Consider the following 27,875-nt stretch of genomic DNA (forward strand, 5'->3'; position numbering starts at 1 on the left):
CAGACAGATTTCAGGATCAGACTAATTTTAATTAAATTAACACAGTTGTAATCTAGAGAGTGCAGAGGCAGTTTTTTTTATGAAACAGTACTCTTTATTGAACTTTATAGGTTAAACATGTTAACATACTAACTTATCAAAAAGCATAGAAAAACATTTACACATTTACAAACAGGTGTGGCAGTAATAAGAGCTTCATGTCATGGGGGGACGTCTCTTCCCAGGCGCAGACAAAAATGTGGATGCGTCCAGCTTCACTGACTGAAAGAAGAAGATTCAGCTTCACTCAATGGTAGAAAACAGAAACCAAATCTTTACGTAAAGCTGGATTAATCAGGCTGTGTGTATGTGTGTGTGTGTTTTGGCTTTTCTCACCTCTTAACTTCATCACTGTGTCCGTTAGCTTCTCCGTTGGTTTGAGCCTTCGATTCTCCGTTGGTCTGACCAGCGTCCTGCTTCACCTTCTTCACCTCGCCCTCCTTCACTGGACTCTCCTCAGGCTTCCTCTGGAACACGAGTTCATCGTAAATGAGACGGGCAAGAAAAACTGAGTTGAAAAGAAGCTAATGTATTTACATATGATGAGAAAAAGATGCTCACAAAGGGTTCAAAACAGGTAGAACACAGAGCACCGACGTTCACCAGCAAATCCTGATTGTTTTCCTCTTCTCCAGATTAAAGAGTTGGAGAATCTTCAGGTTGGTCAGTAACTGTGTGGTGATGTCTGCTGGTTATTTTCACTGATTCTCTGAATACCCTGGTTTCTCTTCTGAGTAGATGACGCTTTTAAAGACACATTTTTATAGATGTGCTTTTATTGGAGATTTCAGACGAGCCTGTTTTAATCGTCAAAATGATGCTTTTCTTTTATCTTTAACTTTTTTCTTTGACAGTATCATGAGCAGGATCTTAAATCCTTTATCCTTTAATTGTTTTAATCTTTTACTCTTTTTATTATTACAGATGTTTCCCTTTCCTTTACGTGGTGGTGGTTCTTAGCCTTTTATATATTCCTATATATTTTTACTCATATTTCTCTTTTACTTCATCTCTTTTATTTCTTTTAGTATATGTTTTTATGGTAGAAAGCACTTTGTAACAGTGTTTTGAAAAGTTCTATATAAATAATAATAATTATCATTATTGTTAGATGTGACTACTGGGACTGTACTAAGTTAGGATTGCCGAGCTCAACATATGGAGGTGTCAATGAAAAGAGGACACTTGATATGTTTACACACTGTTGGGGGATACTAGAAATTCAATGAGACAAAAGGCCTCTGACATTACAGACTTGGACATGTTACCAGAAAAGATGCAAAATAGTGGGAAAGAAATAGAAATCATTGTAACTTGAAGCAGTGTTTCTATAACTGTGCTTCGTTTTCTCTTCGTCATCGTGTTTGACTTCACCATCAGTGTTAGTTCGCTCAATTTCCACCAAGCAAACCGGTTTATTTCGTCACGGTACAGCACGCATTTTGTTGCATTTCCACTGACTTATCCCAGGACAGATCCCCGAATAACCGAGACTAACCGTCCACTTTTTGGGACCCTTTCGTATGGGTGCCAGACTGAACTGATCGGATCTCAAAAGGTGGAGCAACACACTGCAGACCATTGATTGGTCAAAAGAATCGTCACTTGCCGTGCGACAGCGGCTGCATTTCTCCTGTCGGCACACAGACTTCTCTGAAACAAAGCTTGATTGTTCTTGTATCAAAGAGCTACATGCCAATCACAGAGAGGACACAATGCTGCATGTCTTCCATCTGTGCTCTTTGTTTACTTTGTCGCATCTTTCTTCTTCATTGGATTTATTAGTGGGGTAAACTGTGTCGCGCTGCTATGGCGTCACACTATTGCTTGACAGCTGCAGCTTTTGGCATCCAGTTTACTTGCTGCCTACCACAAGAGGGCACAGTTTGCTGTGGAAATGCAAACGGGATCAGGCTCAACTGTACGAAACCATGCCAAACTGTACTAAACTGAACCGGACTGCCTGGTGGAAACGCGGCTTAAGAGGACAGAGCTCATTAGTACAGAAGACGCCGCTGTAGCTGCAAGTGTAAATGATCTTTTCGCAAAAGACATCAAACTGTGTTTGGGTAAGTAAAATAAATTAAAAATGGTTATTTGGTGGAAAAAAATCTTGATTTGTATCTTTTCACATCTGTGCCATAAGCAGGATAATGTGCAGTGAGAGGGTTTGGGGATCTAATCCATGAATTCTAACATGTAACCCAGCTGCTTCTTTTCTTTTAAATTTCTCTTAAAAATGTTAATGTCACGCGACTGTTGTTTCCCTTTCCTGGCGTTACTCTTTTTAATCTTTTGATTGTCTGTTATACGCCTCTACGGTAAACAAGCCCAGCTTCCTCACCTTCTTTCTGACCAGGTGAGAGATGTCAGAGACTGGGGCAGAGTGTCCGTTGGTGGAGCTGACTCCATTGGTTGATGTGCCGTTAATCTGAGTAGAGAACAAACCACAGCCTCCTTAAAGTGACAGTGTACAATGTTTTATGAGAGAGGGTCACAAGTTCAGTGTGTAGAGAATGAAAACATGACATTAGACTTTAGAAAGAGACTGTGTTTGAGTGGTTACCTTGGGAGTGGAGGAGTCTCCATTCTGCACAGTGGATCCAGGGAAAGCGGAGGAAGAGGAGTCGCCGTCCTGATGTGAATGTTAGAAAAATAAATCAAAAACATGAAGCAAGAAATTCAAAACCCTTAAAATTCAGATTCGGATGAAACCATAGCATGTTAAAATAGAAGCAAGTGTTTCTCAGTTAAATCTGTAAACTGCACTTTGGCGCCCCCCATGAAGGTTTTTATATCTTTAAACTGATCCTGTCCTGTACATGCAGTAGTTCTTCCTCACAAAGTCTTCTGGAGCTTTTCTGTTGGAGTCTAATGTTTCACTTTGCTAGCTTTCAAGTTGCAAACGTCAAATGAAAACAAAAATAACTTTGTCTTCTGTGTGCTGTTGATCCCCTCTGAGCTGGTCGTAAATATTGCAGCAAAGAAACTTCATCTGGTTGTTTTTGCAGCTCATGCAGATCTTCAACCCATTTTATAATCTGCTAAAAACTCTTGACGGGAGTGTAGACATTCACAAGCCCCTGTTGCAGTTTCCGGCTCTACCCTCCTGCTTTGACTAGGGCTGTCATTTTAACGCATTAATTAGATTAATTGATTACACCGCAAATTGACGCTTTATAAAAATTAAGGCAGATTAATCTGGATCCCAAACACGCAGGGCGCTCAAAGGCGCACTTATTTTCAAATGTCTGGCATTTACAAACCATTAGTCCTACTTGGAAAAAGTGGTGTTCTCGTCAGATTTTCAAATTTCCGACAGTCCTTGAATGTATCACACTTGAAGTCAACAACATGCTTTAAACCTGGGGGAAGCGAGAGTGATTTTGGGGGGACTGCCGTCCACATCTCGTTTATTCACACGTCCTTTTTGAAAATCTGCAGAAAATCAACTGTTTGCTCTGGCTCAATTCTGTAAAAAACAGATAATTCTACACTCTTTACTGCATAAAACAAGCCCTGCATGATCGATATTTGTCCTGTATTTAAATCTAAAGAATTCTTTGAAAATTTCCTTCCATCTTCCTGGTGTCATGTTTCAGCTTGGGGCTGCTCCGCACCAATGAGCAACAGTTTGTGTGTTCAGAGCATGGGAAACTGAAAATACTTCACTTATCTTTGAACCAAGACTTGAATTAAGTGTTTTGTACATAGTTCCTCACAGTTTTTAGCCTTTAGCCCTGGTTCTCCTGACCTCATAGAAGTATAGAAGTTCATATTGCAGTCAAAAATTGAGTCCACATCGAGTAAAAATGTGACAGAAGCAAAAACGGTTCTAAAAATCAAATCAGCTTATCTTAGGTGCAGGACTGTGTAGATTTTGTAAAGATAGAACCATAAAACTTTTCATGTGTTCCTCATGCATCAGGGTACCTAAAAATGTGTTGTGTATGTTCCCACCTTATTTTTAAATGTTTTTTAATGTCTTTTAACGTAATTTTAATGTCCTGGAATTCAAATTCTTTATTTTGGGACCTTAAGCAGATATGAGATTAAAATGCGATTAATTAATTACAAATCCTGTAATTAATTGGATTTTTTTTATCACCTGACAGCACTAGCTTTGACTCATCCAGTTAAGAAATAAAAAAAAACATCTCTATCACCATCATCCATCCTCAGACTCACCAGTACCCCCTTCACAGCCTGAGCAGCTGTTTTGGCCATTTTCTGAGCCTCTGTAGCATCTTCCACTTTCTCCTGGATCTCTGGTAGCAGAGCCTTCAGCTCCTCCATCTCTTTCCTCTCACCTGGCAGAGACTCTGGACCCTCTGCCTTTTCCAGCAGCTCCTCAAGTTTTCCTGTAACGCACGAAAAGCTCAGACTGATCTACTGCTGATCAAAACAGAGAGGAGTACGACATTTGCCTCCTCACGAGAACAAGTAGCGCTCAGACGCTGCTCACCTAGACGGCTCTTGATGACATTGATGGAGCTGTTGAGCGCCTCGATGGCCTGGCTGTACTGCCAGTTTAAGCTGTAGGTCACACCCAGCTGGTAGTGAGTCTCAGCGAGGAGCCGGCTGTTGGCATCCAGGTGTTTCACCTGCAGCTTCAGACACTCCTGGAAATCATCAATCGCCTGTGCGTAGTTTCCTGAAGGTAGAAGTGGAAATCATGACTAATTAAAAAGACATTTACAAAAATTCCCTCCTCCTTTTTCCTCCCCAGATATTTTGCAAAAAGCTTTAGTTGTTCCTCAAGTTGTTAATACCTGATTCAGCAGAAACTTCTCCCAACTTTAAGTGAGTCTGTGCGGCCATGAGCTGATCCTCCTTCGTCTCTTTTCTTATCAAAGAATCAGATTCATCAGTCAGATTTATAGTTACAGCCTCAGCTACAGCCCAGAGTAAACGTTTGTTTGTACCTCTTGTAGATGACTTTAGCCACTTCCAGCATCTCCCAGGCGAGCTGCAGGTTCCCCACCTCCTCCTCCTCTTCATCGCTCTGAAAAAAACAGTTCATCAAATACTTCAATCACATGTCAAGACACCTTTTTTTTTATTTGTACAGAACAGTATCAGTTAGATACCTTCTCAGCTGCACCGTCTCCTTCACCCTGCTCCTCTGTGTCACACTCCATCTCTGCGTCCTCCTCTTCCTCTCCATCTTCATCTGAAACATCAGCATGTGTTTATACTCTGTCGTTACATCTACCAGAAAGATACTGACACTCATCATGAGACAGAGGAAGAACATTTATCACCTTCTGCCTCCTCTTTTTTGTCTTCTTTTGATTCTTCATCCGTCTCCTTCTTTTCTGTCTTTTCTTCACTTTCAGCTGTTTTGTTTTCATTTGCCTCACTTGTCTTTCCCTCCTCTTCCTCTTTCTTTGTTTCCTTCTGTTGTTCATCACCAGCCTCTGCTTCAACGTCACCGTTCTTCTCTTTATCTTCACTCTGCTCTTCTTCCTCCTTCTCAACAGTTCCATTTTTCTTGTCCGCATCCTTCTCCTCTTTCTTCTCTGCCATGGCGTCATACACCTGAACCCTCAGCTCATCCCGGGTCTTCTCTGTTGAGATTACAGAGCACATTTAGAGTGAAAACTGCTCAAACTAAGCAGAAATACAGAAAACAGAGATGGAAATACTCAGACGACCACTTCCTTTCCTCACCATCAATTGTTTCAGTGCTGTCAACGTTTGAATCTTTGGGTTTTTCTTCATCCTCCTCTCCCTCTGGCACTCCTTCCAGAGCGTTACCCAGGACTGAGTTTTCCATCCTACAACAGCAAAACAGCTGCATTTCTTACCTCACAGTTTTTTAATGAAGCACTCTAAAGGCAACATGATCAGTGCATGACACAGGGTAGAAATTCAGATAACGTTGTTGTCAGAAGATGACTCCATGGACATGGAAACTAATCAAAGCGTACCGTGCCAGATCCAGGAGGGCTTTACCGCACCAGTAGAAAGCCTCACCACACTCGTCGGCTGTGTCACCATACTTTTTAGCCCTTCAAAAGAAAGAAAGAAAGAAAGAAAGAAAGAAAGAAAGAAAGAAAGAAAGAAAGGAGATTGTTTGAAATTCAGACCATCAGGATGGATGAATTATATCATCTTTATATAATTTCCTCCTGTTGCACAATAACACACAGTAAATGATTGATTCACACTGGCCTACTTTAAAGTCTACTCCTGCAGATTTTTGTTAGCGAATGGACTATCAAACAATGTAGGTAGCTAACTATGTCAGAATTTAAATATTTTATACCAAATTTGGGTGTTTTGTCAGAATTGTATTACCTCTTGAAAAAAAAATCCAGTGACTTTTTCTCCAAATCATTTGCAATCTTCCTTACTGACATACAACACACTCAAGGACACTGCCAAGCTTTTGGACATTTCTTTTTTTTTGTAATCCTAATCATTTACTAATATCAACAAATCCTGGGATTATATAAATATAAACATATTGATGGCAGACCATTTATTATCTTTTTTTAAAAACATGTTTTTTATTGATGCGCTTACGCAGGAGATGTCTACTGAGAGTGTTTTAATCCTTGAAATGCTGCTTTAACTTTTTTTCTGAGGCAGGATCTTTTATCTTTTGTTGATGGTGGTTTTTAGCCTTTTTATACTGTTTGAATCCCTTCTGCTATTTTGTAGTTTAAATCATGTCCTCAAACTTCTCTCTTATTCCTATTACATCTTTTATTTTTATTTTGTAAAGCACTCTAAAACTCTTATTTGAAAACTGCTATGTATAAATAAAGTTGATCATTACTCATTTCTTACAGATCATTTAACATGAAAAGAGAGTGCACAACAGGAGCTGCACACTGCAAAAAAGGAAAATCTTATGAAGTGCTTTATGTCGTATTTTAAGTAGAAAATGTCTTTTTTGACTTAATATCAGCCACATTTACCTGACCAATCTGGAAATATGTCTTATTTTAAGTTATTTGAAGACAAAAATGATATCAGAGTTGCTAGTAACAATTTTTTTAAAAAAATCTGCCAATGCAGCGAGAAAAAAGTTACTTGTATTAAAACATTATTCTGGTTCAAAGCAAATTTTTAAGCAAAATTTTCTCATTGGCGATTTTTTTTACTAGTTATAAGAAATTCAGACCTCATTTTTGTCTTTAAAAAATTTAAAACAAGACATTTTTCTGGACTGCTCAGTTGAATGTGGCTCATATCAAGTATAATTAGACAGTTTTAAATTAAAATGAGACAAATCACTTGATAAGATTTCAGTTTGTTTTTGCAGTGTGCAATCACAGTTATGACTGAAGATTCAAAACTGAAACCAAAGACACGAAGATAATAAAACTCACATTAAATGGTTTGCAAAAAAGTCTTAGCAAATGCATTAAAAACACATTTAAATCAGTAAAAGTAGAAATAAGTTGTACTTCTGAGTTTGTAAGTGGTTGTCTCTTCAGATCACTTTACTTTAAACTCTCTAATGAGAACATTTGACATCTTTTGTCTGCTGGTTAACTCACAGCATGCCGCAGGCCTCCTGCAGGCTGCTCACCGCCTCCACCACCTTTCCCATCACCAGGTGCTTCTTGCCGGCACCAATCAGCTTGTTTGCCTCCTCCATGTTAACTAAACTGGACGGGAATAAACATTTTTAATTCCAGTTAAAAACCCATTAATTCAAACTCCAGCAAGCGGTGTAAATTTTAACAACGTTGTAACTGTTTGTTCATTAAAAGCACAACTTTAATTTAAAATTCTTACCTACCTTGATTTTGTGTGAAAAACTGAGACTGAAACTTAAAAAGTGTGGCCTGGCGGCAAGTGTCACAGCTCCTCTACTCTCAGCTCAAACTGGACTGCTCCGTTGTTTCAATTTGGCGCGAAATATTCCTGCCTTTTCCGGTCGACTTCCGGGTGCGTAAATCCAGCGCGGGAGAATTCTTAAAGGGACAGAACCACAAGCGCTGCCTCTACAACCCAGTTATCAGAAAATTACAAATTCAAGCTGTAACATAACATACTAAAGGAAAAATCATACATCGATCAGAAAAAAATCAGGGTTGTAATTGGCAATTTTTCACCCTTGTTCTCACTTTCATTTGGATACGCATTCGTTCCCAGTGATTATCTCAGACTCTAAATTCAATTTTTTTTTTCTCACTTATGACAGAGTGATCACTGTGATGGGCTATATCACAGGCTTTAAATAGATAAAGTAAACAGTGAATGGAAAAACCTATAAACAGCCTATGGGCTATACCATGACATGCAATGATGCTATTAGCTTAAAGTTAGGATTTACCAGATGTAAAGACTGTTTCATGTTGCACTGTTCTCCTGCTGAAACTGAAATGTTTGCTGTGATCATTGAAAATGGAGGAGTATGTGGATGCCTGTCTAATTGGGACAGTCGTACAACTAACCTTTTCAAATTTATCCTTTTTTTTTTAAAGGAAAGTTTTAGGCCTTTTCATTCTTTGCTGTGAAAAAGTACACCATAATGTTCTTTTGTAATCTGTAATTAATTTCACATCTATATTTTATTTATTAACCACTTAAAATCGAGTAATGATAACCTCTACAACCAGGATTGTATGCTGTTTGTGATGTTTGTGTTATTGTGCAGGCGTATCTGTGTGTTTCTTCTGAACATGCACAGACTGAGCAGCTGTCATGTCCTGCTGTGAGGGACAGGAGGGGGGCACAGATGCCCTCTGAGCCTCTCCTGCTGATTTCTCCCTGTCCCTGCTTGGAGACTGACAAGTCTGAACCTGTTATCCAATCAGCCTCACACTGAGACAATCCCACTCAAACCCCATCCCACTGTCATCGTTAAAATCATGGCTCTTACAGCTGTAATTTCTGAACCAAACTACCTAAAGGCCTACTCCAGGTCTTCCCTATAATAACTGTCAAACAGCAACAGATGATGGAGCGCAGATTTAATTTTAGTGGGATTATTAGAGGTAGAAGCCTTTTTTTTTTTTAAAGGGAAATAACCAAAGGCCCCAAAAATGTTATGACTTTTCTTTGTATTCATCACATGCTGTTATGGTTCACTTACACAGTGGACAAAGGCTGTAGTTCCTAACAGTCATGTGTTTTTCTTGTTGGTGAAGCTACATGAATACATTAATACTGCTTTTAAAGTTTGTTGAATTTGACTGCCACTGGTGGTAGTTATTCAGTTATTAGTGCAGCACCCCAAACAGCCAGCTTCACACAGTTCTGTTGTAACACAACTTAAGAAAAGAAACATGTTATTCTATTATATCCACCATGCTTGACTCACCAACAGAAAAAATGTGTCAGTCTTGTCTTTTAATCCACAGCAAGTTAACAAAAAATATTTCCTTTAATATAAAGATGTAGATTTGATGGCAGTTTTTAATTTCCGTTCTATTTTATTCAAGTTTGACTGAAGTTAAGATTAAACTAACCTAAGTAGGACACTTACTGCACGATTAAGCTTTGACAAACAAAGCACATAGAGAACATCTGATTAAATTCAGGGGCTAATAATTAAAAGAAGTATATATAAGAAATTTATACAATAAAAATGTATCCTGGGGATTTTTTTGGTCGGTGTTGCTTTCGGTGCCCCCTGTGGACAAAGCTGTATCCTATATTTTGTGCTTATCTTGTAGTGTCTCTCTGTGCAACTAAAAGTGTTTGTCATGAATCTCAGCCCACTATGAGTCCCATTTTTACTTGTATTAAATTCATTTAAATTGTAAATAATATATGAATTTCCCTTTTTAGTGTAAGCACTTGTATTTCCTTAAGGCTATTTCATACATAGCTGGTATCCCTCTTGAGGAGTTTTGATTTAATGATTAGAAATCCTGCACAAAATTATGAAGCTAAATGTACAGAAATTCATTTTGTTGTACTCACTCATATGACCAAATAATATACTATTTCTGTAAAAAGCAAGCTAAAAGATATTTAAATTCTGGATACTTGTATGCACCCAAACTGTAGCCATCACAAAAGATAGAGGGTATGAGAACTGAACCTTAACCAGCATATAATTAAATATTCGGATACACAGTGTGATAATAAAATATTTTTTAATTGACTGAAGACGCTTTAAATATCCTCTATAACAATCTTTTGCTAGAATTTTCTCACATGTCTTCCACAGACACCATCAAAACAAAACTAAAAGCATAACGTGAACAGTGCATTGCATTTTGGGAAGAACACGAGAAGAACACTGTCGTGCACTCACTGTAGCTGAACGGCACCAGTATTTAGAAACGGTTACATCACATCAGTCTGAAAGAACAGTTTTTTGTGAGTATTGTTTTTCCACAGCTGAATGAGAGCAGGATGATGGACTGGGTACACAGGCCTTCAAACATCCATTTGTTTTGGAATAGGCAGAAACAGATGCACTAATTATGTGCATATTGTGAGGCAAGAGATGGACAGGGAGACATTTGATCAGAAACCCACCGCGGGGCTTCTAACGAGAGGTTATTGTGTGCTGCCCTCTTATCTGGCCCTTGATGAGGTCTCCATGGGGACAGCGATGCAGAGACGTCGCTCAGTGGCAGCAGAGGATGACGGCAGGGTGGGGGGCTGTTTGAGTCGATAACAGACTCTCTCTGAGCAGGTCAAAGACACTCAGGCAAAATAAGGGTCTCTACAAATAACACACCCAGGCACTATAATAATTTGAATAAAGGTTTATCAAAAAATATTTAATGATAATTCATCCTTGACTCATGACTTTTACATATGACTTGGTTGGATGAAAAGTAAGGATGTCTGTTGTCACCTATACACTGTGTGTCTGTTGTTTCATTACTTATACTCTCCTTTTTGTATTCTGAAACTTGTTGTCCTATGTATGTAATAAAAAACCTTTCATAGTGGCATGAATCATTGTGTGACCTAACAATGAATTACCAAAAGGAAGTGCAGACATATTTATACAATAGGGAGAAATTCACCTGAGCCATAAATGACGTTGTATCACCTCAGTGTTGCCACACAGCCTTTCAAGGTGACCACAGTTCATAATGTACTCTGTACTGCGAGACAAGAGAGCCTGACTGTTTCTTTAGACATATTTTTGGTTGACTGTGGTTGACATAACACTGGCAGTTCAACACTTAGAGAAAAATAAAAAAGTTTCTCACATTTCACAGATCAAGTTTTGAGAAAGTGTCTAGTTTTATCATAATGACTTGAAGAATTACTTCCTTTACAACAGAGAGAAAATAGTTTGCGGGCAAGGGAGCATGGTATCACTTCCCTTTGGAATTTAATAGTGAAAAAGATGTCAGAGTAAATCTAATCAAACATGCTCTGAAGCTTTCCTGATTCTCAACAAGGAAACAGCAAAGAAACAGCCAACAATACTTCAGAAAGGGCTTTTATGACAATCAATTCACAAAACCCCCCATCAATTTAAGTTTCCTGAAAAAACAAAATACTAACAAGATGTGAAAAAGAAATTTGTATTTTAGTCTGTATCAGACTCCTAAAATGTTATAATTTCTCTCCACTCTACTGCACTGTTAAGAGGAAAGACTATCATGCTGCTTTTCTGCCAAGTCGTAAAGTAAATATAGCAGTGGTGAGGAGCAGAGGAGGAAATGAGAGAGAAAAAATGCCTTCAGTCGCCAACAGAATAAATACAAGATGTCTCAACAATGCCCTAACACATGTAGTACATCTCAATGGGAATATAAATACTTAAAAGTTAAAAGAGGAAGTCTTCTATTTTCACAGTCTGAACACATCCAAGTCAAATTGTCTCAATTTGGTTTCATGAACACTGAGTTGTCAGAACTCATTCCAACATACCTATTTGAAACTGTACTTTTGTAAATCTTGGATTCATTTTTTTTTCATCATTTTGTGAAGCTGTTTTTGTTCTTAGTACGGTAAATTGTCAGTTTCATTCATAATGAAACATTTAACTACTTCCTTGCTTCCTGAGTGGGAAAGTTAATATATAAGCACTGGTAATACTGAAAGAGAGAAAGTTATAGTGATGTTTAAGTGTTGTTTTATGTCTGTTCATGATGACTGGATTTGTCTCTCTGGGTCATAGACCTCATGACTCTGTGAACCCAGCATGCCTATAGGCTCTGTCTGGATACCTGTGTCACATTGATAACCATATTCTTCCTGGTTCGTGTCAGTTTCATGACATGATGCATTAAAGTGGTAGTAAAGTAATCTAGACGCTAAATGTTGTTCAATGAATCCCAAAAGATTGAGGACACTAGCTACAAATGCCATATTAGAAATTGTGACACATGAGAACATCTCTTCTTTCCCTCCTCAGTTTTACATTTAGTTGCGGTTTCACAATAGCGAAAAACTTTCCAGGAAGATGAAGAAACTGCAAAGTCATGCTGTGTAGAGAGGATTGAGTTTGGAGGGCTGGAGTATGTTCCTGCTCCCACCTCGTTTGAATCTACGTTATCGCGAGATTTGAGTTGCTGTATATAAACTCTCTCATCGAGCCCCAGTCTGTGCACTCCTTTCCCTCCAGTGGCTCGGTGTGGTGTGACCAAAGATAAGGTATGTGTTTGAAAGCATTTTTTGTATATTTTCTTTTGTCTTTTTCTGTCATTGTGAACTTGAGTGTTGTTCAGTTTTGGAAAGCGCTTCAAATCAATTCCGAACTACGTAGCTGCAGCTGGAGAGATTCAACAAGTGATGTCCAAAATTAACATTTCTCCTTAAATTTCAGAAGTTACATTTTATTTTAGGTTAAAAAACTATTTCAGGAAATTTTGACATTTTCTCGACTGCATATTGGTTGAATAAATACAATTAAAAGAGTTGCCACTAACTTAAAGTGGCCGAAAACATGCTCTGAAATCTTGCAGGTTAAATTGATGAAAAAGAAGTGAAACACGATGCTTTAAATAGGCGGAAACACCTTTGATTTCTAAAAGAGAAGCAGAGCAGATTCACTGGTTTCGTTTTTGTTTCTTTTCCGAGTCTGTGTGAATAAGCAGAAGATGAAACCTGATTCAGAAATGAACATCAAACTACGGTAGTAGTTCCTATAACAAATGTTTTCTGTTAATTGATTTTGTAGGTTCAGAAATTACTCGACCCATCACAATGTGGTATTCACAGAATTACATTTGCACATTTCCATGTAACATTTATATGTATGAGTAGTTGTACTCATTAAGACTGAGCTATGTGTTTCATGCAGCTTTGCTGAAAAGGTGAAGTAGGGTATGCCATGAGAAAAAAAAGGACACATAACAAGATAACAACAAACAATAATAATAATAAAAAAATTAGCCATGATTTTTTTGGATGTGACAATACAATCAAAATATGTGATTCTTCCTCATGACTCAAATTTAGGAAGTTTAATCAAGAAATGGTGGTGCTGCTTGAAATTTTTTCCCCCAAAGATCAATCATTCCAAAAATAGTTGCCTGTTAAGTTAATTTAGTAGTAATGTTAAAGTTTTGATCATTTATTGTAAGAAATTTAAACCTGGACTTTAGTGAACAACAAATGTTACCCTTACGAAAGAAAAATATATGTACCAATATATTTTTTGAAATGTATTGTAATATATTATTGATATATCATGATATACATTGACTAATATATTGAGGGCACATATACAATATATTATATATTCATGAAATATATTGCAATATATTGCAAAATATACAAATGATTGCCGCTTTCCATATATTGCAATATACTAGTAAATATAAATACTAAATCTCATATATGGTAATATACCACCTAATATTTGACATGATATTTTCCAGTATGCTGCAATATATTTTTCTTTCATAAGGGTATGTTTTGATAATGCAATTGCAACGTTTTTTTTTCTTAGATCTAAAGATTGCCGAACAGAACCATCATCAAATTGGTTTATAAAAAACTGCAAAAACAGTAACAAAATTATGTATTTTACGTAGAAGATACATAATTTCCTGACAATAGGGAGCAAGCATGAACCGTTTCATTCTCATCATCTGTTTAGACTGAAGATGTCTGCTGGAAAAGCTCAGATTGGAAAGCCAGCCCCGGACTTCACGGCCAAAGCGGTAATGCCAGACGGACAGTTCAGTGACCTGAAGCTGTCGGACTACAGAGGTAAACCTCCACCTGTGTCTCATCCTCTGATGACCATAGGCTTTGATAATGTTGGACTGTGATTCACTGCTTTTGATGCAGCAGAATACTAAATGGGAACTAATTTACACCTCTTAAGAGTTGAATTAATTAGCCTGTAATTTCTGTGTGCCTGTTACATGATAGACTCACTGTTTTGTGTCTCTTTGCTGCAGGGAAATATGTCGTCTTTTTCTTCTATCCGCTGGACTTCACCTTTGTGTGTCCGACTGAGATCATTGCTTACAGCGATGCTGCAGATGATTTCAAGAAGATTGGCTGTGAGGTCATCGCTGCATCTGTTGACTCACACTTCTCACACTTTGCATGGTAGTTATGAAGCTTTATTCAAGCAGCCAGGGATAGAGTGTCTACATTCTTCAAAAGGCTTCACTTTTCTTTTTTTTTGTTACACTCTCAAAGGACCAACACACCACGTAAACAGGGTGGTCTGGGTGCCATGAAGATTCCCCTGGTGTCTGACACGAGACGCACTATCTCCACAGATTACGGTGTCCTGAAAGAAGATGAGGGCATTGCCTACAGGTGGGTGATCTGACACTATTGTTTTCTGCTAAGACTGATAGTACAATTTCTAATATCACCATATAGAGTGTGGCGAATGGGCAGTGCAGACCCCACAACAACAAAAGATATGAAAAACATTTTTGAATATACACAGTAACTGTTTAATCTTTTAAAAAGCTCTTCTGTGTGTGATATGAAAAGCATGGGAACACATCCGACCAAAACAGCTATCAAGATCAAATAAAACAAATCAGAAAGTCAATGGCGCATTGTGTTTGACTGAGGGATTGACTAACATTGGCCAGCAGATGGCAGCAGACAATATAAAAATGCAAACCAAATGTTTTTGAGAAATGACTTTCTCTTGCAACTTTGACTTATAAGCCAACACCATTTTTGACTAATAGACTAGACTTTTAGGTACTTTTGTGCACCCAAGCTTCCCTTACCAAATACAAACTTAGCACTGTTGCATCTCTGTAAACTGTAAACATCTCACCCTGAGGCAGCCCTATGATGCAGATAACAGTCCACAGAGTAACTCAAGTACAGAAAAAATCTCCCTCAACATTTAAACCTGTGAGATTAATTATTAACTGATTAAAAGAATGAAGGAAAACAACTCAAATTGCCCAAAGACTGAATTTAAAAAGGCATAAAAACATGTAAACTCCCAGTAAGAGGCTACAAGGGAGCTGTCTCCACTTAAAAAAAAAACTCACGCTGATGTAGGAGGCAGTGTACACCAAACCAGATACTAAAACACTTTATTTGGTCTTTATGCTCATATTAATCTAGCTTACACAGCTTAGAATAGTGTTACAGAAAAACATAGGTTGTTGACAACAAGAAAACCATGCTTGTGTCAGTTGTATTGGTCAGGCGATGATAGTTGTTTAAAGTGTTCTGTTTTGTATTTGGTATTAAGAAGTTGATGCTAAAAGCACAGACATTAACTGCTGTATAGCTCTGTGGTTGATATGTAGATCTTTTATAAAAGACGTGAACAGGTTCCAGTCAATTATCATGTAGCCTCTTGTGTTTTTTTGCTGTGTGGAGTTCCGCAGGATTCAGTCCTTGGACCCCTCCTGTTCTCCCTTCACATGTTTCCTCTGGTTAATCTGTTGGCCAGATAGAAGAAGATACTATCATGATCATAGTTTAAATAATACTAATTTATGTATAATCATGCATAAGTTTTTCCTAAAGGAAAGAACCTTTCCTTTATTTGTATGAATTTTCCAGACTCAGTTCATGCTTTGTTTCTGTTTAAAGGGGTCTATTCATCATTGATGATAAGGGCACACTGAGACAGATCACCATCAACGACCTTCCAGTCGGACGCTCTGTTGAGGAGACGATGCGTTTGGTTCAAGCCTTTCAATTCACAGACAAGCATGGAGAAGGTAATTTAAGCTTTAGATGCTTTAAGGTGTTTGGAACCTCATTGTACGTATTGTATTTAGTGTACAGCACAAAGTCATCATCATCACAATATGAGCATTTGCAATGAGAACATCAGTTCTATAGTTTGATGTAAACAGATCAAGACCAACCTAATGATCTGCTTCCCTTCAGTTATTTGATGTCCATTCAGTGGTCAAAAAGACCTGAATTGTTTTCGATATGATTTTAAATCAGACAGGGCAGACAGACAGGGATTCGTATAACTGCTGAGTAAGACATAATCTAGTACAAGACACAAAATTGTGGACATAAAGCACATTTAACCAGATATTCCATTTATTCCTCCCTTTCGAGGGAACAGACATTATGAATTTGTATGTGTCATATTGTCACAAGACTTCACTGTCTCATCTACTGGGCCAGGACTCATTACAGGCTTATCTTTTCAGTCTGCCCCGCCGGCTGGAAACCAGGAAGTGACACCATCAAACCGGATGTCCAGAAGAGCAAAGACTTCTTCTCCAAGCAGTAATAAATCCAGAGCCAGAGTCTGCAGCCTGCTGTAGGAGATTTCATTTAGCGATTACATTTCCACAGGATATTTAAGTCAGCTGCTGTGTCTGCAGAGTTTGGGTTAAGAGTTAGGTTTTTTTTTTATTAAACATGTTGTGTTTCTTGTTGTTTGTAGCATAACAGTGCACCAATGACCAAATTGTATAATTGTGTTATTTAGAAGTGATGATTTCTATGTAAACTGTATGACTGTGGTAAATGTCTTTCTACTCTTTTATATCATCCACACAATGGTCAAGTAAGGGGTCCACATGTGCTTTTTTTCAACTGAAGCGGTAAATAAGACAGTTTCTGTTATGCTTTCTATGTTTTTGTCTTTAATGTATAAAACCACCGTCTTTCATCATTTTTGTTTTACAGTGTGTAACACTCTTATACAGAATGTTTATTAAAAAAACACGGTAGAGTTTTGAAGGTGCTTTAATTTTTGAGTTTAAAAGTTAGATTTGTTTTTTGATTTTGTTTGAAAGTACAAGATCATTAATATGTTTAAAATGATAACATACCAAGGCACAATTACAGTTTTGGTTGATTGCACCAATCCAAATTAAGCTAAATAGATATGAATTAACATATGATTGATAATTCCGTGACTTATATGTTTAACACACCTATGGAGATGAATGGCTTAAGAAAATCTGTAGGGGAGAACAGGGAAAGTTGAGCCTGTGGATAAATTGACCAACCCCCTGTCTCTGGGAAACAGTGGTCGCATGACTCTGGATTTAGTTAGCCCGCTTCATTTCAAGCTCTCTGTGGTAAACAGAAACACAAGTTGAAGTGTTAAGTAACTTTTATTCTCCAAAAATCATTTTTTGCATGTCGAAGTAAATTTTCAACATATCACGAATAATGACTATAAACTCGAAATAATTTTAACTATATTTAAAATCATACATCAAATGTGTAGCTAAACTATCAATGTATAAAACCATGTGAATCGTGTAGCTAGGTATTAGCCTGAATTGCTAGGCTAGGTTGTTTTTAACAAAATGGTGGCTGTGGGGTAAAGTGAGCCAAACTGTTTGGGGTAAATTGACCCAGTGATTTAACTTACCCCACAATGAGGCACTAAAGTGTCAGAGGTAAAACATGTTTAAGTGTAGTTATACATAATAACTTCTTGTTGTTGTTGTTGTTTTAATATGTGTAACATTGTAGACAAGCTGGAATGCTGAGGAAATACAGCAGGAAGACAAACTGGGTTCAGCACCCCTTGAGGAGATGCAGAGAGCAGCAACCAAAGTCCAGGGGGGAAAATCCGTAAGAAAAGTGGCCACAGAGAGAAATATCGACAGGTCAACCTTACGAAGATTCAAAAAAAAAAAGAAAGAGGGAGGGGAAGTGACAGTGGCAGGCTACACAGGGACAGCAAACGCAAAGAGGGTCTTCACAGAGGAGATGGAGGAAGACCTGGAAAACCATGTAAAAAAAACTGGCTGACCAGTCCCATGGCCTCATGGCAAAGAAATCCTGTGATCTAGCCTACGCAATGGCAGAAAAAACAATATCCAGAGAGCTGGAAAGCTAACCGTTCAGCAGGTAGTGCAGAAGAGATCACAATTCAACTCAGGTAAACAGTTGGTCTTGTAGCTAAACAGATGCTTAATAGTGTCCCTATTCTTTTAGGTTGAAATTGGTTCATCAACTTCAAGGAACGCTACCAAAAAAGTCAAAAGGTCAACTTACCCCCATGTGGTTCAATTTACCCTTTAAGGTGGAGCAATTTACCCCTTAGCTGGGCCAAGTTGAGCCACAAAGACCATGTTTTGACAGGTTATATTTCCATGACCAATCATTATGGATGTGTTCTAATTATTTCCATTGATGTGAGACGTCATGAAATTGATGTACATGTGTTGATTTCACTTCAATTTCATTTCTACTTGCCTACAGGTCAAACAATGTAAAAAAGTGGCTCAGTTTACCCCGCTCTCCCCTATCCAGAAACTTACCATGGAAGAAATATATTGGAATATGAGGATAAGTTCACAGTTGCTGTACTAAATAAAGTCTACGACATCAGTGACTAAAATAATCAGATTTAATCCGTAGAAGAATTTAATAGAAGATGGAAGAAGTGAGGAAAATTCATCCCAAGTCACCTTGAGCCCTTTTACTAATGCTGAAGCTCCACAACATCCACTTTAGTTTTCACAAGAGTTATTTCAGGGCAGGATGTTGTTCTGTGGTTGTCTTCTATTTGAAGTTTAAAGAGTAACGAAATTTCCGACATATTACTCAAACATACGATGTTACTGTGCTTCACTGAGTTCGTACTTTTGGCGGGAAGGAAAAGTAACCCGATACTGTGAGAGTCTGAGTGCTTTTAGTGCTTCGTTAACTTCGAGCTCTCTTTTATGATTTAAAAAACAACTCAAACTGCTGAGATCTGAATATTTTAAGGCGAAGACAGGGACTATTCCGTTTTATTCGTTGGATCGGTGTTGGATGTTCATGTGAAAGCCTCTCACTGGTTTCAACTGTCCGTTAGCTTAAAACGTTGTTTGCTAACGATTAGCAGCGTCGGAGAAATGGCGTCTGGGAAGAAGTGCATCAGGAAGAGCAACGAGGAAACATCGGAGGTTTGATTATTTAACACACCAATTTACGGTTTAATGATTCTATCTAACATTAAATGAGCTTTTGAGTCAAGGATATGTTTGGTTTTTGAACATCCACCTTTTTTTTCAATAGTGGATGAGGTTGTTTATGAGTGATTTGAAAACCAAGCAAGAGTCCCTTGTGTTCGTGAAGAGGATGATGGTTGTGGCAGTTTCCTCCATTACCTACCTCAGAGGGATTTTCCCAGAGGATGCCTACAGATCCAGATACCTGGAAGGTGAACACAAGTAAAACAGCCTGGAAAGTCATACATGTAGCCTTTATAAGAAAAAGACATCACAGAATTTACCTCACATTACATCCTCTACAGGAGGCTATCTGTAACACGTTATTTGTATTTGTTTTTAGAATGTTAATTTTATAACTTTTTATTCTTACTATCTCATCAGACTTGTGCATCAAGATTCTGCATGAAGGCCACAACACCCCTAGAGCCAGTAAAGTCGTTAAATGGTAATAATAATATTTCAATAGCTTAGTGGTGGTATCCAGTTTTGTTTGAGATGCTTTCTAGCAAGGTTATTTCTCTTTTATATCCTCCACTAAAGGAGGATTTCACCCTCTCTTTGCATGTTTTTTTTTTTTTTTGCAGGATAATGGGTAGCTTTGATGCACTGGAGAGGCAGTATGTAAGTAAATGCATTCATGAACACTTGATCTTTACTGTTTCACCTTGTCCAATGTTTAGAAATAACTTACCTCATTTTGATATTTTTCTTTGTTTTCCTCCCAACAGCTCCGGCTTGTGTTCATTGGGGTAAGTGAATAAAACAGCAAAGCGATATTTAAAAGTACGCTTCATGCAAACAGTTAAAACAATAAAAACTAATCTTGTGCATAATTTCATTACTGTCTAGGTGTACACCAATGCCGATGACCCTAATGTGAGCTTTTTTCTCAAAATACTCCACGTGTAATGAACTTGGGGAAAAATAATGCTGGGAAATTATCGCTCTAATTTATTTTTCAGTGCTTCATCGAGTCATACCAATTCAAATTTAAATACACCAAAAGGGGACCAGAGATGGACATCCTCAGGTATGTATTACTTTGATCATGAGCTTGTGGTGAAATATAATTAGTCTTGACATAAACTCCATAAAACTGCAGGAACAATGATGTGAAGATGCAAGTCACACTCGAGGACACTAAGAGAGCCTCGATGCTGCTCATCAGGAAGCTTTTCCTGCTCATGCAGAACCTCGAGGCCCTGCCCGACAACGTCTATCTCACCATGAAGCTCTACTACTATGATGATGGTGAGGAAGTCAACCAATCCAGAGTCTAGAGGTATTTGATTGCATGATGAAAGCATTTTTCCTCCTCCTCCCCCTCAGTCACCCCAGCAGACTATGAGCCCCCTGGCTTTAAAGAAGGCGAGTGTGACAGCCTCTGGTTCGAAGGCGTGGCCATGCACTTCAAGGTGGGTGAAGTCCAAACACCCTACCATACCTTGGGGGTGCGAATCTCTGCGGAACAAGGTCGACTGGAGAAGCTCCAAGAGGGGAACCACCTGAGGGAAATCAAGCAGACTCCTGTGAGAAATCCTGAAGAAAAACAAACCACTGAGGTATGTGCAGAAGGAAGATTGTTCAGTGCCCTCAGATTTCCTGTGAGTTTGTTATAATTGTGTGTGAACACCTTATTTCAGGATCCTCACAAAAGAAAATACCAAGAAGAGGAGTTCCCTTCTGAAGACGGTGAGTTTGAGCTGCTCCTGTTACAAGATGCAACATTAGTCAAAGATAAAAACCTTTTTTTTTCTTTAAACAGAGTCTGCACAGTTCAAGAAACCCTCAAGACCTCTGGAAAAGGTACAGCAGTAAAACAAGCAGGAATATTATACAAGTCCACAAGTTAAGCATAGAAATAATGTTTAATCATGATTATTCTATTTCTTCCATGTCAGAAAAATACAGCAGCAAAAAAACTGTCAAAGAAGAAAAGAAGATATTAAACAGACCACCGAAAACACGCACTACCATTTCATTTGTTACTGTTGAACCCCTATTCGAGGTAACTTCACAAGAAAATATGTTCCTTAAAAAGTAACTTCTACCTACAAGGCAGGATCTTCACTTTGATATTCTTATTTAGAAAAACATTACAAAAAAGGATTCAATCTGGATGCACAAAATCATTTTAATGTTCAAAGTGTTTCATTTTTCACAGTTGTGTGTATAAAAATATATCAAGCTTGATTGTAAACATTGTCTTGTCTGTATGAAACTAAAAAAAGTGTTTTTCTGTTCTTGTATGAAATGTTAAGAAAGATGGTGCACAAACTTAAACTTATCAAGGTTCAGCAAGCACTAAGAGCAATCTTAAATTTGATTAATTAAAAAAAAATCAAATTTCTTCTATCTTATATCTGCAGTTATTTTGCTCTGATTTCCTCATTTTTATATTTCTCCCACATTAAAGAAAAACTTAAATCTCTCTGGCTCCTTCAATCAAAGGCTTGTATCTCATCACTTCAAGAATTACTTAAGTCCCTGAGTGCTGGATGTGTTGTTGTGATCCAGATCATCTTGTTGTGGTCTCTGAGTCAGGGTACCAGCTGTTTCATCTTAAAACAAGCTGTCCACATCTCCCATCTCTACAAACACAGTCTTCAGCTGGGAGTAGTGCTCGATTGTCACCTGGCCATTCTCTCGTCCTATGCCTGGTGAAAGAAAAGGTGAGAAGATAACCTGGAGTTGAGTAAGAGGAGAAAAACATTGCAAGAAGGCAAACTTACATATCGTGTTTTTTTGCATACTCATTACTGTGAATAAAAATATCAAGATTTCTGTATCCTGGGTATGTGAATCAACAGAAGGTACCTGACATTTTGAAGCCTCCAAAAGGGACCTCCACAGGGGTGATGTTATAGTTGTTGATAAAACATGAACCAGCTTTGAGGTGCTCAACCACACGATGGGCTCGCCTAACATCCCTAAAAACACACAGAGATAGTATACTCTTCATCTATAAAAACAGACTTTTCTTCCTCAACTGCACAGCGACAATTCGGAGGGATTGTTATCCTCAGCAGAAAAAGGTAGCTCAGATTTTCTTTAGTAAAAATATTAGTCACACATCCACTGGACAAAATCATCAAAGAAACCTGGTCTTACTTTGTCATAATGGATCACCAAAGTTAACACAAACAAGTTTTACCAGTTTCTCACAAAACTTTGAGTCCAGACTTTTCAGAAAATTTGTACCACAGTTACTGCTGAATAAATCACATCCTTTAGTTTGAGAGGCAGCTTTAAATGTCAAACCTGGTGAAAACTCCAGCTGCTAGACCCAATGTGGTGTCATTTGCTCTTCTCAGCACCTCCTCTTCTGTTTCAAAGGACAACACAGACATGACAGGGCCAAAGATCTCCTCCTTCACACAGGTCATGTCATCTCTACAGTCACCTGAAACAGAGGGTGGAAAGTTATTTAACTGCATCCATTTATAATGAACCTGCCGTGTTTCAGTAAAACCTTTTGCAAAAGATAAGCATAAAACACTGTTATATTTCCTCTGGATCTTAAAAATGTATGGTAAAGAAATTGTTAGTCTTACCCAACACACATGGAGTCATGTAGTACCCATCTTTGAGTTTGGGATCAGATGGGATAAAAGGTTCACCTCCACACAACACTGCAGCTCCCTGAAAAATAATAGATTCATATTTGGCCTGCTGCACAGACGCTTAATGAGAAACCATCTTCATTTGTTAGTTATCTTACTTCTTTCTTTGCCTGATCAACAAAGGACAGGACTTTCTCCAGGTGAGGCCGGCTCACCAGAGCTCCCATTCGTGTGCTCTCCAGTAGAGGGTCACCGATCTCTATGGCCTGGGTCCTCTTCACCACCTCCTCCACAAACTCAGGCAGAATATCCCTCTGTACAAAGACTCTGGTACCGTTGCTACAGACCTGTCAGCAGACATTGTTTTGGCACATGAAGAAGCTCAAATACATGAAAAAAAAAAGATGTAGGAAGTCAAGTCACCTGGCCTTGAGACAAAAAGTTAGCCATGAGCGCTCCCCTCACAGCGTTTTCCAAATCTCCGTCCTCAAAGATGAGAAGAGGAGATTTCCCCCCAAGCTCCAGCGTAACAGGCTTCACACCTTTTGATGCCATCTCCATAATCTGAGGGTCAAAATCACACAGAGGAGGAATGTTTGTTAATCATTTTTACATCACATATTATGACACAAAAAAACTCACAACTAAATATTTCTTAAATTAACCTTTTTCCCTGTTGGCACACTCCCAGTGAATGACACCTTGGCGACATCAGGGTGGTGGCAGAGTAAGCTCCCTGTCTCTTGCCCCCCCTGCACCACGTTGAACAGCCCCTCTGGAGCTCCAGCCGCAGCGTAGAGCTCTGCCAGCATGACCGCTGTTACAGGGGTCACTGGCGACGGCTTGAACACCATGGAGTTACCTGTTTTAGATGACAGATGTGAGAAACAGCACAAATTATCTGCACAGGACTCTGATTCTGAAACACTGCTCTGTCATATACACAGATAGACAAAGACAGAATAACTGGGATAAAACTAACACTTGAAATGTAATAATTTGTTGTATTACACTACTGTAGGGTTTTTACAGACAGGCAGCCTGATCATTTCAATCATTTAATGTTTAATTTTATGTTACAATTCTGCCATCTGCTGGTTGAAAAGGGAGTGAAAGCAATGAAAATATGAAGAAGTGAAATTTGTCTGCGACTGACAGCTAATAATATCAAATAGAAAGTGTTGTATATAGAAAAATAAATGTGTTGCAGATCAGGTGCACAAAAATACAGTTTTAAAACGTTACATCTCAAGAATCTCAAAATCTATAACCTCTAAGATCCTGTCTGGCCTATGGTCAACTTCTTTGTTATCTATTTCTGAATACTTTCATGCAGTATTCCAATTATTTTAACACATATTAAATAAGAAAACACAGATGAGAATAAATCCAACCTTGTGCAAAGACCTGAATAACTTAAAGGGGACATATCATGCTGATCCCTGATTTAATACTTACATATAATATAATAAATTTGAAAACAAGACCTTTCACCCTCTGAATTTTCAAAAAATGAGATATTGTATTTTTTCTAATATCCTAGAACGACATTTGATGCCTCTGAAAATAGGTCATTGCCAGTTGACCGTGAGATTTCGACCATCATGACGACACAAGGATCCTTTCTTTTTATTGGAGTAATCTGATAAAGCAGCTCCTCCTCTGTGATGTCAGTTAGTCACACAAACGCCACCGAGGGATACACCCACCAAGAGCCGAGTATCCCCCCTCAGATGCTGGATGCAGGGACTCTGCTCTGCTGAGCAGCTCGGCTTTACATGGTGAATTAGCAGTTAAAACACTGTAGTTTTAGCAGACGTCGTAATACTTGTGAGACTGTGATACTTTTATGCTTGTTCTGACATGCACTGTGAACCTGGACCACAATAATGCTGCGGTAATAACATAGTGACGAACTGACGGTAGATGCGATCTTTAGACTACACTGTCAGCATGATGGATAAAACAGACAGAGAAAAGTGAAGGAGCAGGATGGAGCCCTGTTATGGAAATAGTTTAATGGTGAAGTCTGCCTATATTTCCACATATAAACTACATGTTACAGTACCGGTTTGACTCACCACACTGAAGTGTCCTGAGATGATCTGTGTCAGGGTGGATTTTCTTCCTCCTGAGCTGCAGAACCGTCCAGGTCTGACTCGGGGTCCAATACAAAAGGACGTATCCTACACTCTGCCATTTTATTAGTGCTATCAATGCCTTACGATGAAGTTTTGGCAAACAGCAAACTTGCTTGGTCTGCCCCATTCAATAGGCGATTTTGTTAATACTGCCATGCTGCAAAAACCGCCCCCTGGCTCTACCCCCTCCGACCCTCTGATAGAACTGACCAATCAGAGCACAAAAGGCTGTGACGTTGTGAGGTTACTGGAGGTCATTCTCAAAATGGAGCGTTTCAACGAGATCTTCAGAATGGCCTAAAATGAGGATATTGAGAACGCTATTGTGGGGCAATGAAGGAACTAAATGACTTGTACTGAGGGCAGAAATGCTTTACAGGCATCCTAGTCTGGCATAGTGAAAAGGAGAAACAAGCATGATATGTCCCCTTTAAGATGTTATACAGAAGTGTCATCACAGAGTACTTTGTACCGCAGGCGAGGGCTGGAGCTGATTTCCAAGCAGCTATCTGAAAAGGATAATTCCAGGCACCGATACCAACGCAGACTCCCAGAGGCTCTCTGCGAGTGTAGGCAAAGGATCCACCTGGCAGTTGGATATGCTGGCCTTGAGAAAAGAAAGTCACAGTTACAAGTATAAACATGGCAACATACTATGGCAATATTTTGGTTGGTTTTTAACAACTTGATTTTGATGGGACTTATTTACTTCAACCTGAAAGAAAATTTGGGGAACACCAACTAAATCTGCTCACTGTCTCCCTGAATCGTTTATTTCATCTGCCTCCAGCCTCCAAAAAGCACACAAGTAAAGTGGAGTGACAGTTGTACTGTACCAACCTGCCAATGTGCTGGCCAGCCCCGCATAGTACTCTATGCACAGCCTAGCAGAGTCCACATCCAGACGAGCCTCTGTGATGGACTTCCCATTGTTCACCACTTCCATTTCAGCTATCTCCTCTCTCCTGCTCTGTGCACAGAAAACAAAGCATGTGTGGCACATTTTTTAAGTGTGTTACATAATATCACAGATACAGACTCCAAGTGAAATGTGTTGATTTTGTGAAACCAACTGAGGAATATCAAGTACTTTTGTCATAACATGTAATCAGTACATGTTGAGAACATCTTACACCAAGATACAATCAAATGAAATCACCTCAATCTTCAGAGCAGCTTCTATCATGATCCTTCCCCTCTCCATCCCAGACATTTTACTCCAGATGTCAAAGGCCGACTTTGCCGCCTTCACAGCCTGATCAACCTCCACAGCACCACAGGACTCCAAGTGACAGAGGACTCGCCCTGTACAATCAATCATATGCCAGTGATGAATGATGTTAAATACAGAACAGTGAATAGATGGTTTCAATTAAAAGGATCTCTAGATATTCCTAGAAATAGGCTGCTTGAGTTTAGAAATACCAGAGGAAAGTCATTATGTATTTCCAGAACTACTATTCAGCTGTTGCCTGTATTCCTGTCAAACAAGAACCTACTTCTTTTCACAGCTGCTGTCTGGGGGCAATTTCTCTCATTTCCAAGCCTGAGACCATTACAAGGCTGACATATTGCTTAAAGCAGTTACAGCTCATGAGCAAAATGGGTTTTAAGGCGAATCTTTTCATTTGACACAGCCACAGTAATAGAGGAAAGGAATGGGGGAAAAATCAAAGTTAAACATGTTGTTTGGTTAGGTGTGAGTAAGAAACATTAGAAAAGATGAATTCACTGTTGGTGTAATGTTAGTTCAAATACATTGTCACAGTCTGCCGTTTTCACACACAGTCACCCACAAATTAACTGATTTGATGTTTTCAATATAACTTTGAACAAATTATGTTAGGTTAGTCTACTTTTCTTTACCTGTTTACAGACAGTGACCAAAGTCCAGTGCGTGTCAATGAAGTCCAAAGATAGAAAAAAAGCTGCAAGCAATATCAAAAAGTTGTGTCTCTCACCTGTAGCAGGTTCATATACATTTTCCTTATTGCACTTCTCGTGGCTTCTCCTCCTCTTTCCTGCCCAAAAGTTTAGCGGGGCTGTGATGTCCACTGAGCCGGTGGACACGCATCGTATCGCCGCAGCAAGAGGCGCAGCTGCAGGCCCACGCGGAGACAGAGCACGGAGCCTCTGGAGCATATTTTAAGTTGCTGATTTCTTCAGCTGTGGCCGCTAGCTAAATAAAAGAAATACAATTTGTTGGTAAAAAGTCATGAAATCCTGACAGCTGACAGCAAAACCGAGATATGACAGGGTAAAACCAGCAATACGCTAGCTAAAAGTTAACGTAGCGTAAGTTAGCAGCTGGCACAAGCTAGCTGTTTTTTCCTTCCCCTGTTCAATGTTTATTTCTACACCTGTGTTTACACTTTTGAAAACTTACTCCACAGTTTTTATTAAACTCACTCTAATTTTAATGCCAATCTTTATGCTTCATTCGCATGACAGTCTACACTAACACATGCATTCAAGTGGTGTAGACAGAATCGGAAAATTATGTTTCCCACAGAGACAAGGACGTAAGTGGGCACTCAAACAGTAACATGGTTTTGTCGGGTCAGGCATCCATATTACGCGAATACACAGCTTGTATTTGTTTTGTAACCGAATGTCGGTGTTTGACTCCGTCGTGGTTTTACATCAATATGTCTTACCGATCGCTGTCCGCGTAAAATGAGCTAGACTAGCCTAAAGCTTTTTTTTTTGTAGTCGTAGTGCCCCTTTCAACTCTCGAAACCGGACCATCAGAGGAGCACCTGAATGTAGCACAAAACCTTTCAACCAGTAGGCGGGGCCAACATTGTTGAGGCTACAGCGAATGATCACACGATTGGACAGGTTGTGTGTCAATCTCAGACAAAGTAAAA

General features: G+C 38.8%; 4 protein-coding genes across 7 annotated transcripts; 2 read left to right on the forward strand and 2 right to left on the reverse strand.

Moving 5' to 3' along the window:
- Nucleotides 1-128: 128 nt before the first annotated feature.
- Nucleotides 129-7,916, reverse strand: LOC141803796 (histone-binding protein N1/N2-like). Of its 2 annotated transcripts, none has more exons than XM_074687798.1 (14): nt 7,799-7,916; nt 7,554-7,659; nt 5,973-6,053; nt 5,713-5,819; nt 5,304-5,609; nt 5,130-5,212; nt 4,965-5,044; nt 4,812-4,885; nt 4,505-4,693; nt 4,228-4,400; nt 2,606-2,674; nt 2,384-2,470; nt 376-506; nt 129-261 (listed from the first exon to the last, which is right to left on the reverse strand). In XM_074687798.1, exons 2-14 carry the CDS (start codon nt 7,652-7,654, stop codon nt 255-257), a joined length of 1,488 nt encoding a protein of 495 aa, XP_074543899.1. In that variant the 5' UTR covers nt 7,655-7,659; nt 7,799-7,916; the 3' UTR covers nt 129-254. The 2 variants fall into 2 exon arrangements, with proteins under 2 accessions (XP_074543899.1, XP_074543898.1); XM_074687797.1 differs by having other exon boundaries at nt 7,554-7,664.
- A 4,579-nt stretch (nt 7,917-12,495) lies between these two features.
- prdx1 (peroxiredoxin 1) lies at nt 12,496-17,078 on the forward strand. Its single transcript, XM_074689336.1, has 6 exons — nt 12,496-12,579; nt 14,030-14,142; nt 14,337-14,490; nt 14,584-14,706; nt 15,964-16,094; nt 16,545-17,078. Exons 2-6 carry the CDS (start codon nt 14,037-14,039, stop codon nt 16,625-16,627), a joined length of 597 nt encoding a protein of 198 aa, XP_074545437.1. The 5' UTR covers nt 12,496-12,579; nt 14,030-14,036; the 3' UTR covers nt 16,628-17,078.
- A 1,972-nt stretch (nt 17,079-19,050) lies between these two features.
- zte38 (zebrafish testis-expressed 38) lies at nt 19,051-21,379 on the forward strand. Its single transcript, XM_074688738.1, has 12 exons — nt 19,051-19,253; nt 19,366-19,510; nt 19,683-19,746; nt 19,886-19,922; nt 20,030-20,050; nt 20,151-20,177; nt 20,264-20,331; nt 20,404-20,552; nt 20,631-20,863; nt 20,945-20,993; nt 21,067-21,107; nt 21,203-21,379. Exons 1-12 carry the CDS (start codon nt 19,203-19,205, stop codon nt 21,248-21,250), a joined length of 933 nt encoding a protein of 310 aa, XP_074544839.1. The 5' UTR covers nt 19,051-19,202; the 3' UTR covers nt 21,251-21,379.
- A 2-nt stretch (nt 21,380-21,381) lies between these two features.
- aldh9a1b (aldehyde dehydrogenase 9 family, member A1b) lies at nt 21,382-27,757 on the reverse strand. Of its 3 annotated transcripts, none has more exons than XM_074688737.1 (12): nt 27,663-27,757; nt 26,967-27,184; nt 26,165-26,310; nt 25,846-25,975; nt 25,478-25,612; nt 23,530-23,726; nt 23,288-23,428; nt 23,023-23,211; nt 22,856-22,943; nt 22,563-22,704; nt 22,119-22,231; nt 21,382-21,958 (listed from the first exon to the last, which is right to left on the reverse strand). In XM_074688737.1, the coding sequence occupies exons 2-12, from the start codon at nt 27,145-27,147 to the stop codon at nt 21,864-21,866; spliced, it is 1,557 nt and encodes a 518-aa protein (XP_074544838.1). In that variant the 5' UTR covers nt 27,148-27,184; nt 27,663-27,757; the 3' UTR covers nt 21,382-21,863. The 3 variants fall into 3 exon arrangements, with proteins under 3 accessions (XP_074544838.1, XP_074544836.1, XP_074544837.1); XM_074688735.1 differs by lacking the exon at nt 27,663-27,757 and adding an exon at nt 27,415-27,490; XM_074688736.1 differs by lacking the exon at nt 27,663-27,757 and having other exon boundaries at nt 26,967-27,468.
- Nucleotides 27,758-27,875: the final 118 nt, after the last annotated feature.

The sequence above is a fragment of the Halichoeres trimaculatus genome, unplaced genomic scaffold, assembly GCF_033239565.1.
Source record: "Halichoeres trimaculatus isolate MK-OKI-2021-1 unplaced genomic scaffold, fHalTri1.1 fHalTri1_scaffold_15, whole genome shotgun sequence".
Taxonomy (NCBI): Eukaryota; Metazoa; Chordata; class Actinopteri; order Labriformes; family Labridae; genus Halichoeres; species Halichoeres trimaculatus.